The sequence below is a fragment of the Macrotis lagotis genome, chromosome 8 (assembly GCF_037893015.1).
Source record: "Macrotis lagotis isolate mMagLag1 chromosome 8, bilby.v1.9.chrom.fasta, whole genome shotgun sequence".
NCBI classification, from domain to species: Eukaryota; Metazoa; Chordata; class Mammalia; order Peramelemorphia; family Peramelidae; genus Macrotis; species Macrotis lagotis.
In genome coordinates, this window is record NC_133665.1 from 86,712,661 (window position 1) to 86,726,956 (window position 14,296).

The 14,296-nt window shown below is 32.2% G+C and overlaps 1 protein-coding gene across 2 annotated transcripts in view; it reads left to right on the forward strand.

Moving 5' to 3' along the window:
• Nucleotides 1–14,296, forward strand: part of TMEM38B (transmembrane protein 38B) — an 81,920-nt gene that overhangs the window by 23,840 nt on the left and 43,784 nt on the right. For both annotated transcript variants that reach the window (XM_074197587.1, XM_074197588.1), the window contains exon 2: nt 2,023–2,179. In XM_074197587.1, the coding sequence (XP_074053688.1) occupies nt 2,023–2,179 (157 nt within the window). The remainder of the gene's footprint in view (nt 1–2,022; nt 2,180–14,296) is intronic.

Sequence of the window (14,296 nt, forward strand, 5' to 3'; positions counted from 1 at the left end):
TTCTATTTACATCATTATAGTTTTTAATGTATATTGTTTTCCTGGCTCTGTTTATTTCAAATTCTTCAGTTCTTAATAATTTCTTAATGTTTCTCTATATTTTTTATGTTCATTTCTTATGCAGCAATAATATTCTATTTCCATCCCCAGTTCATGGACATCAACTTTATTTCTCTTTCCTTGCATGACAAAAATTGCTGCTATAAATGATTTCTTTGGGGAATATGCCAATCAGGGGAATCTCTAGATCATAGGATATGGTTTTTCTTTTTCTTAGTGTAATTTCAAATTGATTTTCATAATCTTTTGTAGCAGCAGTGTGTTAAGTTTTGTACAGCTCCTAAACATTGATTGTTACCATCATTTCTCATCCTTACTATTTGACTGGGTTTGAGGTGAAACCTTAAATTGTTTTGATTTTCATTTCTCTTATTAGCAAATTGGAACAATCTTTCACATGATATAGTTTATAGTTTATAATTCTTTTGAGAACTGTTTATATCCTTTCATCCTTATCTATTTATACCTTTGCATAGAAGTCACAGAATATAAATTATATTTAATTCAGAAGTTCTGATTACTTCTTTAGGTTTTTTTGTTTTTTGTTTTTTGTTTTTTGCAAGGCAAATGGGGTTAAGTGGCTTGCTCAAGGCCACACAGCTAGGTAATTATTAAGTGTCTGAGACCAGATTTGAACCCAGGTATTCCTGACTGCAGGGCTGGTGCTTTATCTACTGCGCCACCTAGCTGCCCCCGCCCCCTTGATTACTTCTTTATGGAAATTCTCTCACTTTATTTAAACATGTTTTGTTACAGAATGCTACAATTATTTTCATTATTTTGACTAATACTTATGAATAGGGTAATATAAGCTCACGAAATATCTCTTTTTTGGAGGAATTGCATTTACATGTGTAAGTATGTATAGATGGTTAAATATCTTTGAGAAAAACAATCTACAGTAGTTAGAGTTACTTACATTTTGCTATAGGTTTCTTTCTTTGACCTTTATGTTGAGAATTGATGTCCACTTTTGTTCACTGGACAGAGATTTCCCATTTAAAGTACTGATAGCAGTTATTAACTGGATTGTAAACTGTCTGGAAACTTCATGATTCTTAGCACTCTATCACCATTGCCACCACTCTGTCTCTATGCCCGCATGAGTGAAAAAAGAGCTGCAGAGGCTTTAAAGTCATTCGGCATTTGTCTTTGTTTTGTGAATTACCAATGAGTTTAAATGGCCAGCCTCATAGTGATGTGCCTTGCTGTATTTAAATAGCTCACTACCTGAAAAAAGACTTGTTTTTTTTTCCCGGACACCACAGTTAGAGTAGGCACAGTAGACTCTGCTTGAGCTCTTAATCTTTTGACATCCCTTTAAGAACTCTAGTTAATTTCCATAACACTAGGAAGTATTAAAATTGGACTTATTGAAAATAACTCTCTAATTAAAAATAATTCATTAATTAACCTCAGAGTATAGACATTCAAGAATACTTTTTTTTTATTAGGTTTTTTGCAAGGCAATGGGGTTAAGTGGCTTGCCAAAGGCTATACAGCTAGGTAATTATTAAGTGTTTGAGGCTGGATTTGAACTCAGGTACTTCTGACTCCAGGGCCGGTGCTCTGTCTGCTGTGCCACCTAGCTGCCCCTCAAGAATACTTTTTGATAGAACTGGAAGGATGTTTACTTTGAGTTAAAGAAAAATGTGAATTATAGTATAATTTTTTGGATTTGTAGTCAACAATACAAGTAAAAGAGAACAGAATGTTAATAGTTTTTTACAGACAGTTATAATTAATACAATCACATTCTAATATAAACAGTATTTCTTAAAAAGTGTATATTTAACCTTTTGACCAATAAATGAAAGTTGCTGAATATTTGAAAACCATAGGCAATTATAGCCTGTAGTTATGGTTTGTTTATACTAGGACTATTTGACATATCTGTGTATATATACATACATACATACATACATACTATCCAAGACTACCTTTTATGATCTTTCATTTCAGAAGCTGCTCCAGTGGAAGGGCAGAATCCTTTAATTAGCTGGTTTCGTGCTATGATATACTGCTTTGGAGGGGGAATTTTGACCTGTTTTCTGCTTGGAGAGGCTCCAACACAATTCCTTGAAAATAACACTAATGTTTTATTGGCATCTTCAGTTTGGTAAGTAGCAACTATAGTAAAATAAGACACATTGGTAAAAATGTTTTCAGAACTGCTTTTATATTTAAAGCACCTGAAATTTTGAAAATCCTTAAAGCATAATAAAAATTATAATTAATAATTCTTCTAATTACTTCATAGAGTGCTCTTTGTCAATCTGAAGTCTATATTCATTTAGGGCAAACACTTTCAAATTAATTTAAACTGATAATCATTACATTAAAACACATTAATCTCTTATTTTATTGATCATTCTCATTGATTCTATAATTGAATGTTTAAGTAGTCACATTAGTTGACTCATTACTTAAGGTAAAAGATACTCCATATAATATTGTCCTGACCAATACAATTTAATAATATATCCATTAAAATTATAGTGAAAAGCTGATATAAAATCATAAAACTCTACAGTAATATTGTTTGGTTGATTGTTTGATTATGTATGACATTATTTTACTCCTATCACATTCAAACCTAGTTAATGGTGACAGGCCATTGTGCTTGCCTGTATTTATTAGTAAAACTTATTAACAGGAGAACTAAGGAAATGTTTTTTCAGATGTGTTCAAAAAATATGACTACCAAAGCCCGAGTGGTACTAATTATTTACTTAAGTAGAATTGCTTTGATCTTAGTTATGATATACTTCAGTGCTTCAATAGATTTTGGCTTTCACTTATAGCTGAATATCTTTGTTTTTTTTTAGTTAACACATTTTCTCTCTCTCATCCTGTATTATTTTTGTTCTTGTTTTCCCCTAGATCCCTCTTAGTAGTGAAAGATTTTTCACTAGTATGAAAGATTTTTCTAGGTCTTTTAAAATTTTATGGTTATGAGAACACTAAAGATATATACCAGTTATTCCAGATTCTTACTATATGATTGAATCGACTCCTTTTCTTATCTTTTTTTGTATAATTTTACATAATTTCTGGCATAAAATCATTATTAGTAACAGGCTGCAGTATGTGTAGACCTACCATGCAGCTCTCTTCATTGCCCTTTCATTCACTTGCCATGTTGATTCTTGGGGCTTGAGCTGTTCACTATGATGATACACAGCCAGAGAGCATTACCAAGAGAATATTTGTGTTAATATGGTGATTTTGTGTCAAGTAGCAGCTTTGTATAGCAGAAAGGATTGCAGAGTCTCCCATATTCATTTCACCTCACTGTCTTCCTTCCATTTAATTCTTTTTATAAAACTTTTTTTTTTACAAGGCAATGGGGTTAAATGGCTTTTCCAAGGCCACACAGCTAGGTAATTATTAAGTGTCTGAGGTTGGATTTGAACTCAGGTACTCCTGACTCCAGGGCCAGTGGTCTATCCACTGTGCCACCTAGATGCCCCATAAAACATCTTTTTTTTAAAAAAAATTGTCATTTAGTTTTACATCGTAATTATTTCCACAGATATCCTTTCCCTTCCCTTCCCTATGAGCTATTGTTTGTAATAAAGGTTTAAAAAGAAAAAGAAAAAAGCAGTTCCAACAAAATTAACCAACTCATCAACTGTACCTGGCAGCATATGTTATAGCCTATATCCATAGTCTTCCTATTCCATTGAGGGAGGAAAGTATATTTTCTTATTAACTCTCTGCAAAAAATAAAATGTGGCCAAACTTGAATAGTAATAGTATTGTTTCTTTTATTGGTTCTTTCTACTGTTGTCTTTATTATATATTTTATTTTCTTCTTTCTGCTTGCCTTATTCTGCAGCAGATCAAATCTTTTCAAATTTCTTTGAATTCTTCACATTTATAATTAAAAAAATATATTTTTATTATGAACTTAATCAACATAATAAGCATTTCAATATATAAAGAACAAAAAAGGAGGTTTATATATGGAACTTTGAACTTCAGTTACATAATTTTTTTAACATGATAGTAAGAAAATGCTCTTCTGAATTTTTTGTTTTTTCTGTTTATTTTTAATGTTTTATTGGCATTCTTTTGTTCTTTTTTTGATTTTATCATTGTTCAATAAAACTCCCTTCTCCCCAAACCCTCTTGCTCTTTGTAGAAGTCTCCCATATAATAAATATGGTCAAGCAAAACTGTTCACTATGTCTAAAATATATGTCTTGTTTATACCTTTAATTCATTACCACTTTGCCTTGTAACATATAAGTATAGTAAAGCAAAGCAGTTCAACATATCTAAAATATGTCTCATTTTATACTTTAGTTCATTACCTCTTTGCCACTGTAGTGCAGCATACATCATTATTAGTCTTCTGAAGTCATGATTGCATTGATAAGCATATTGTAGTCTTTCAAAATGATTTTTCTTTACATTTTTGCGATCATATTGTAAATTTTTCCGGTGCTATTAATTTCTTTGTTCATATAAGTTTTTCAAATTTTTTTAAATTGATTTTACTTGTAATTTCTTTTGACATAATAATATAGTCATATACCATGACTAATTTTTCCCTTATTGTTCCTTGGTTGACAAACAGCTGTTTTATTCTAATTCTTTGTTACCACAAAATGTACTATTATGGATGTTTTGTTGGCATGTGTTGGTATATATGCCTGTAATTGAGATCTTGGGATCAAGATACCCTTTGATCATTATTTTAAAAGCAGAATTTCAGATTGCTATGGGCCAGTTAATAACTTACCCATATTATATTTAGTGTGTCTATCTTTTAGCCCTTCTTCTGTTGAACATTTTCATTATTTGTCTTCTTTATTGTTTAGCATAGAATGAGGTGAAACAAATTGTTTTATTATATTTTAATTCTTTTGAGAATTTCATTTCCTTTGGCCACTTACCCATTGGGGAATGGCTCTTGGGCTTTCTTTCTTTCTTTCTTGCTTGCTTGCTTATTCTTTACATGCCTTAGATAATCAGAACCTTCTTGGAGCTGTTTAATGCAAAGATTTTTTTCCCCCAAATTGACCTTTCTCTTTTTATTCTTGCTAAACTGATTTTCTTTTTGCATAAGTTTTTCAATTTTGTATAGTGAAAGTTATATATTTTATCTTATGTGACCTTCCATTTCCCTTATTTAGGTATTCTCTTCTTCAATTTTTAAAATTGTTGGACCTTTTATAGTTAGAATATTTACATTCATGTCATTTGAATCTTATGAAGTGTTATAAGATGTTGACTAAAGCTAAATTTCTGTCATATTGCTTATCAACTTTTTGAGTAGTTCTTTTCAATACAGAATTCTTCTTGTATTTTATATTTTGGGATTGATTGAAAACTATAAAGCTGATGATAGGATCATAGATCTTGAGTGAAATGAGACTTCAGAAACCATCTAACCCAGTGTCTTCATTTCACAGATGAGGAAACAATAGACTCTAGAAATTGATTCTCACTCAAAGTGACATGGGTAAATAAAAGTGCAAGTAAGAATTGAATTCATATCTTTTGATTCCAGAACCATTGTTCTTTCTGCTCTACTGCTATGGCCAATAAGTTTACTACAAAAAGAGTCAAGATAGTTCCTGTCCTCAATATATTGAAGAAACAGCATGCAAACAAATATAGACAACATAAACTATATGCAGGGTAAATAGAAAATAATCAATAGAAGGAAAGTATGCCAATTAAGAGGGCTTGGAAAAGACTTCCAGTAAAAGAAAGAATTTATTTTTTTCCCTCTTCTAAGTTTTTATTTTTATTTTTTATTTAGTATTTTATTTTTCCCCAGTTACATGTAAAACAATTTTAACATTCATTATTAGTATTTTGAGTTTTAAATTAAAAGAAAGATTTTAAAGGAAGTTAGACTCAATAGATAGAGCTGAAGATGGAAAGCAATTTCAGGGTCAGTCAAGAGCTGAAATCTTTTTGAAGGCACAGCCAGGAGGCTAGTGTCATTGGATTATGTTTGGGAGCAAGATGTAGACTGAAACTATGGGTGTGTGTGTGATTTTTTTTCCCTGATTCTTGTTTTTATCTACTTGGTTCCACAAATGTGTTTTTCTGTTTTTTTTAACTTGTGTTTAATAATTTTGATAATTACTGCTTTATAATATAGTTGAGGTCTAGAAGTGCTATTCTTCCTTCATTACTGTTTTTTAAAAATGATTTCCTTTATTACTCTAAATCTTATTTTTTCTCCACTATTTTTTTGTCTCAGTAGCAGCTCCTACTTTGGTAATTTGATTGGTTTAATATTGAATTTCTACATTAATTTAAATGACATCATTTTTATTATATTGTCACAGCCAACCAGTAACATTAAGTCAATCTTTAGATAAATAGTATTTTGTAATTATTTGTATAAATTTTGTGTATCTTAGTGGATTGACTCTCAGATACTAGCAAAGCTTCCGTTTCCAGCTTTACTTACCGCTTCAATTTTTCATAATTCTCATGACTCTCATTTTCTCAATTTTTCTTCTTCATCTCTTCTTTGATTTTTTTAAAAAAAATTTTGAATTCTTCTAACATGTCTTTTTGGATTTGAGACCAATATATAACCCCCTTTGAGACTATATATAGGTATTTTGTCATTGCTTTCTGCTTCTGAGATGGTGTTTTTATCATCCCTATCAGAATGGTAGTTTTCTATGGTTAGTGCTCTTTTTTGTTTTCCCACAATTTGGCAGTTGAACTCTGCTCCTGGGGCACAGGAGATATAGTCCCAAAGTTTTTGTGCTGGGGCAAAGGGTCTGGTCCCTCTTTCTGCTCTGGTGTTTCAGGGCTCATTGTTTGTTCCCTGTGTTGGGGTAGCCCAACCCAGTCCTACCTGCTGCACTGGCATTCCTGGACTTAATTGACCTTTGTCTTCCAAGCTGGAGTTGGGATTCTTGCTGCTGGCCTGCTGAGTGGGACCTGAGCTGGGGCTGTGGCTATGAGCCTCCTGCTGGCTTCCCAGCTCTGTCACCCACACTGGCATACATATATATATATTCCCCCTTTACCTGCATGAGACAGACCATTTATAAAGTTTCTTCACAATATTTTGAGTTGAGAACTTGTTTCACTGTTTTTTGTGGGTTCTGTTGCTTCAGGTCTATTTCGAGGCTTCATTTACAGCTATTTTTGGGAAAAGTTCCCAGAGCTTCCTAACTTCACCCCACTATCTTGGTTTTGCCCAGGAAGTACCTAAGTTTACTTATCTTTTAATTACCAAATCTAACTTAAATATTTGATATTTTGGTCGTTCTCTATTCCTGGATATTGGGTCCCTGTCTTACTATTACTTTTGTGCTCCTTCTCACTCTTGGCCCTAGTTTCCCTCCTCCAACCTGTCTGATCTCTCAGTCTCCTTTGTTAGAGCATCATCCATATCTGACTCCCAACTATGCTATACTCCAATTCTCTGACCTGTGTACTCTTTACTTTTTTTCCCCCTAGACACACTCTTTCTTTTGGTTATCTCAAATTATCATCTCTAATGCAGATGACTTCCAAAGCTATTTAGCCATCCCTAGTCAGGCCCACATCTATTGCCTATGGAATATTGAATAAATAATGGTCCTATAGACATCTTAAATTAAGATGTCCAGAACATAATAAATTTCCCAAAAATTTGCTCCTTTTCAATGCTTCCCTTTTTTCTATATACAGGTATCTTGAAATAATTCTTGAATCCTTATAGATCCCTCATCTCATATTTGGACAAATATTATTTAGCATCACATTTCTCACAAAAATTACCTCCACACCTCTCACATGTCTACTCCTCTCACTTCCAAGCCTTCCACATATTTCAGTTTCCATTATGTCTCATACAAATACTAATGAGCCTCCATTGATTTCCCTACCTCAGTTTCATTATCCAAAAGGCTGACAGAATGATATTCTTAGAGCTCAAATGATTCCCCCTTTTTTTCCCTTGCTGTAGTACTTTGGATGCTAACTGGATTTACTATATATACTGGATATACTGTATATCCCTTGTTATTATTCTCCTTGTTTATCAGACCTTACTAATCATTCAGTAAACATTTAATAATTATCTACCATATGCCAGGTACTGTACTATATGCTGGGGATATAAAAAAAGGTAAAAGACATTATTTGCCCTTGAAGAACTCAAAATATAACAAGCAGTAATATCTTCTGTACTGCTATATACTTTTTTAAACTATGTCTTAACTGGAAAATGTCATCTGCCTAGTTAATGAACCCTGAGGATGACTGAGTCATTTCCATTCTGAAGGTCTTCTATATATGTTGTCATCTTTAATTGAAATGTAAACTTGATGAAAACAGGGGCTCCCTCACTTTTCTTTTATATCCTCATTGCTTTTTATAAATATAGTGCTTTTTTTTGTTGGTGAGTTGTTAATTGTGACCTACTCTCTTTGACCCCATTTAGGTGGGTTTTTTTCTTTTTTTTGGTGAGGTTTGTCATTTTCTTCTCCAGCTCAGTTTACTAATGAGGAACTGAGACCATCAGAGTTGAAGAGGCTTGCACAGGGTCACATAACTATGAAGTGTCTAAGGGTGAATTTGAACTTGGGTCCTCCTGGTTCTGTGGTCAGAGCTCTATCCACTGGGCTATAGTGGTTGTTGGTCCCTGGTAAATGCTAATTCATTAATGGAACTCCAGAAGCTCATTGTTACCTGTAGGAGTAAATTTGAATTCTTCTATTTTTTTTAAAGTCTTGCTAAAACTCGGCTTCAGCCTGCCTTTTCCTACCCTATTATATATAAATTATTTTAATTCATTTTATGATCCAGCCAAATTCCTCTTATTGCATATCTATCTTCATTTTGTTTCCTTATACGCTTGCATAGACCTTCTCACTATGCTCATTTCTTTCCTAGTATGGTTAATAGAATCCTTTATTTGTTCAAAATTCACCTTGAGTGCCATTTTCTTTGTGAATATTTTTCGTATTTCCCCAGTTCCCTTGAGCTGTAATTTGTACTTATTTTATTTATTCATTGAATGGAAGTAGTTTGTTGTCACTGACCTTGAAGTCAGAAAGACCTGGAATCAAGTTCTGCTTCTGATATATACTGGTTGTGTGACACTATGCAAGGCATGTTAACCTTTTAGTCTTCCCCTGTTCTTCCTCCCTTTTTTCTTTTTCTTTTTTTATTTAAACTTTAAATTAAATTTGTTAGATTTTAAATTCTGAAATGACTCCCTTTCTAGAGAATGTCACCATTTGACACATATGTACACTATTCTTCTATTTATCAGTTCTTTCTCTGAAAGTGGATAGCATCTTCCTTCATAGGTCCTTTGTAATTTATTTGAATATATATGATTGTCCTTTATAAGGATAATTTACATTTATCCTTCTAGTAATGTTACTGTCTACATCATTTTCTTGGTTTTTCTCATTACACTCTTCATTATTTTATGCAAGACTTTCCATATTTTTAAAGTCAACCTGCTCATCATTTTTTATAGTACATTGGTATTCCATCATAATTACATACTACAACTTGTTCTACCATGCTCCAATTTTGGGCATCCCCTCAATTTTCAGTTTTTTAGCACCCTAAAAAGAGCTGCTATAAATAGTTTAGAACAAATAGGTTTTTTTTCCTTTTTGTATGCATAATTATATAATTCTTTGGGCATTATTCCATGTGGTCAATTCACAGTTCTAACAACAGTATATTAGTGTTCTAATTTTTCCACATCTCCTTCAACATTTGTAATTTTCCCTTTATATCATTATAGTTAATCTGATAGGTGTGAAATGTCTTAAGTTGTTTTAATTTGCATTTCTTTAATCAGTAATGACTTAGACCTTTTTTATATGACTGTATAAACCTTTGATTCCTTCTTTCAAAAGTTGCCTATTCATATACTTTGAAGTATATGGTACTATTTATCAATTGGAGAATGTCTTATAAATTTGACAAAATTCTTTTTATATTTGAGATATGAGAACTTTGTTTTTTTTTTGCAAGGCCAATGAGGTTAAGTGACTTGCCCAAGGCCACACAGCTAGCTAATTATTAAATGTCTGAAACCGGATTTGAACCCAGGTACTCCTGACTCCAAGGCCAGTGCTTTATCTACTACGCCACCTAGCTGCCCTGAGATATGAGAACTTTATCTGAGAAACTGTCTTCCCTCACAATTTTCTGTTTTCCTTCTAATCTTCATTACATTGGTTTTATTTGTATAAAACCTTTTAGATTTAATGTAATCAGAATTATCCATTTTATATCTTAGTACTTTTTATCTCTTTTTCATAAATTCTCCTATCTATATGTCTGAAAGGCAATGTTTCATTTTTTTTTTTTATTTTTTTTTAGGTTTTTGCAAGGCAATGGGATTAAGTGGCTTGCCCAAGGCCACACAGCTAGGTAATTATTAAGTGTTTGAGGTTGGATTTGAACTCAGGTACCCCTGACGGCAGGACTGGTGCTCTATCCACTGCGCCACCTAGCTGCCCCGTTTCACGTTCTTCTAATTTATTATGCTATCTCTTGAAAGATCATGTGTTCATTTTGACCTTATCTTGGTAAAGGTGTGTGATATTGGTCTATACTTGGTTTCTGCTAGATGGTTTTTCAGTTTTCCCAACAATTTTTACCAAATAGTGAATTCCTAATCTCGAATCTTAAATCTTTGCTTTTGTTAAATAAAAGCTTACTATGATAATTTACTACTGTACTTTGTTAAAATTGTTTCAACTAGGTTTTTGTTTAATCTCTAGAATTTTCCAAGTATATCATAATATTGTCTACAAAAAGAGGGTATTATTACCTCATTGCCCATTCTATTTCCTGCAATATCTTTTTCTTCTTTTGCTGCTGTTGATAGCATTTTTAAATATAATATTGAGTGATATTGGTGATAATGGGCATCCTTGTTTCATTTCTGATCTTATTAGGAAAGCTTCTAGATTATCTCCATTACAAATAATGCTTGCTGATGGTTTCTTTTTCTAAAATAGGTCTATTTTATCCCTTTCCTCTTTTGTTAATCTGAGGCAGTTTATATTTTCACAAGTATTCCTCCATTTTCCTTAAATTGTTATATTGATTGATATGTAATTGGGCAAAATAATTCCTAATATTTGCTTTGATTTCATCTTCATTAGTGGTATGTTCACCCTTTTCATTTTTGATACTAATGATTTGGTTTTAAAAATCACATCAATCAGTGGTTTATCTATTTTATTATTTTTTCATAAAACCAACTTCTAATTTTATTTAATTTTTTCATTGTTATTTTATTTTTTCAATTATATTTTATGAACTTTTTCAAAATTCATCTACGAGCATATGCATATTTTTAGATTACATAATTTTCTTCCACCCTCCCTTTCTTCCCCCCACCCTCAAGTGGGGAGCAGTCAGGTAAATATTGTATATACACATTTGTGTTTAACATGTTTGCAGATTAGTCATTTTTTGATATGAGGAATTAGGATTTAGAGAAAAGAAAGAAAACCTTGAGATAGGAAAGAAATATGTAAGGGACATTTTAAAAAAGTGAATGTAGTGTTTATTCAGATTCTTTAGGAATTTTTGTTTTGTTTTGTTTTTCTTCCTCTGTATGGGGGATAGCATTGTCCATAGTCAATCTCCTAGGTTTTTTCCTAGCCCTCTGAACTACTGAGAGGAGCTGCATCCATCAGGGTTGATCAACTCATAATGTTGTTAATGTGTGCAATGTTCTCTTGGTTCTGCTCCTTTCTCAGCCTCAGCTCCTGTAATTCCATACTTCTTTCTACAGTTTGACCATTCATGGATTCTTATAAAATAATAGTATTCTATAGCATTCATATACCATATTTTGTCAACCATTCCTCAAATGAGGGACATCCCCTCAATTTCCAATTTTTTGCCACTACAAAATGAACTGCTATGAATATTTCGGAACATATGGAACTTTACCCATTTTTTTTTCTTCTGGATGTAAGCCTGGTATTGGTATTGCTGGGTCAAGGGGTTTGATCAGTTTTGTTGCTCTTTGGGCATCAGCTTCTAATTTTATTTATTAATTCACTAGTTTTCCTTCATTCAGTTTTATTAATCTTAAATTTTCAGAATTTCTAATTTGGTTTTCATTTGGGGATTTTGAATTTGTTTTTTTCTAGTTTTTTAAAAAAATTGAATATCTAATTAATCTGCTTTTTCTGTTTTATTGATATAAACATTTAGCAATATAAGTTTTCTTCTGATTATTTTCTTGTGCTGTAATCTATAGGTTTTGATATGTTGTCTCATTACTATTCTCTTTAATAAAATTATTGATTATTTCTATGATTTGTTCTTTTACCCACTCATTGTTTAATATTAGATTATTTAATCTCCAAATAATTTTTAATCTGAGTTTTCACAGTCCCTTGTTAAATATAATTTTTATTTCATTATTATTTAGAGAGGATACATTTAATATTTCTACTGTTCTACATTTATTTATAACGTTTTTATATAGTCAGTTTTTGTAAAGGTACATGTATCACTGAGAAAATGTTATATTCCTTTCTATTTCCATTCAACTCTCTCCAGATGTCTGTCATATCTAACTTAGCTAAAATTCTGTTCATCTTCTTTCTTAGTTTTTGTTTAGACTTATCTAGTTTTGAGGAGATTGAAGTTTTTGTTATCCATTTCCATTTGAAATTCATTCAACTTTTCCTTTAAAAATTTGGAAGCTTTCAGTTTATTACTGATATTACTTTAGCATCTGTGTACCTATTTATCTCTTACTTAAATCTATTTTATCTTACACTTTGTCTGGGATCATGATTACTGTTCTTATTTATTTATTTTTTTTTGCATCAGTTGAAACAACTTCTTCAACCTTTTATTTTTATTCGGTGTCTCTAATTTTTAAATGTTTATTGTAAATAACATATTGTTGAATTCTGATTTTTAATCTATTCTGCTATCCATTTATGTTTTAAGGTGAGTTCATCCCATTCACATTCTAAGTTATAATTATTAGTTGTGTATTTCCCTTCATTGTTTTTTCTTCACTGTTTATCTTTTTCTCTCTCTCTTTTTAATTCTATTCTTCCTCAGATGTCTGATTTATTTTTTGTCACTGCCTCCCTAATCCACACCCCCTCCTAAGAGTCTCTCTTATGCCTTTTCCTTGACTTGCTATTTCTGTGTAAAGAAGGCTTTAACCCTTCTAGATGTATATATTTTTCCTTCTTTATCCAGTTCTAGCAGTACCAGTGCTTCACCCCTTCTACCCTTAACTATATAACAGTTCTTCAATTCATGCCTTTTTATATGAGATTATTATTTTACTTCTCCCTACTCAGATTTATTTTTTAGAATCATCCCATCAAACTCAACTCAGCTCCAAGTTTTCTATCTTATGTGTGCTTTCTCAAACCACCCATATAATGATAAATATCCTAAAGAATTAAGGATAATGTTTTTCTATATAAGAAGTGAGCAGTATGAACTTACTAAATCCCTTTTAATTGGTCTTTCATATTTTCTTTATTATATTTCTTCTGAATCTTACACATAATTTTCTGTTCCGTTGTGGTCTTTTTCTCAAGAATACCTGAAAATCTTTTTTTTTTTAAATTTCTTTAATTTATTTTTTATTCTCATTTTGTACAAATGTTTTTCTTTACATTAATAAAATATACTTGTTTACAAGTAAACAAAATACCCCTCCCCCCATGAATATAGATAGACTTACTTGGGCAAAAAAGTAAAGGGGGGAGAAAAAAAATTAAAATTAAAAAAAAATAATAGTAATAATTGTAGGTATGGCCAGGTGGTGCAATGGACGAAGCACCAGCCCTGGAGCCACAAGCACCCGAGTCCATATCCAGCCTTGTAAACCCAGTAATCACCCAGCCATGTGACATGCAAGCCACCTGATCCCCACTGCCCTGCAAAAACCAAAAAGAAGAAAAAAAAAGTCCCAAAATAAAATAAAATAGTAATAATAGTAGGGGTGGCTGGGTGGCAGACAGAGCATTGGCCCTTGAGCCAGGAGCACCTGTGTCCAAATCCAGCCCCAGACACCCAATGATCACCCTGCTATGTGGCCCCAGGCAGGCCACCCAGCCGCACTTGCCCTGCACCCTCCCCCAAATAATAATAATAACAAAAAATGTGTTTCAGTCTTTGTTCCAACACCATCAACTCTGTCGTGAGTGGATCACATTCTTTATGATAAGTCCATCACAAAAGTTACTTCCATATCTTTCCAACGTTGCCATTGCTGATCGCAACTCCCTCC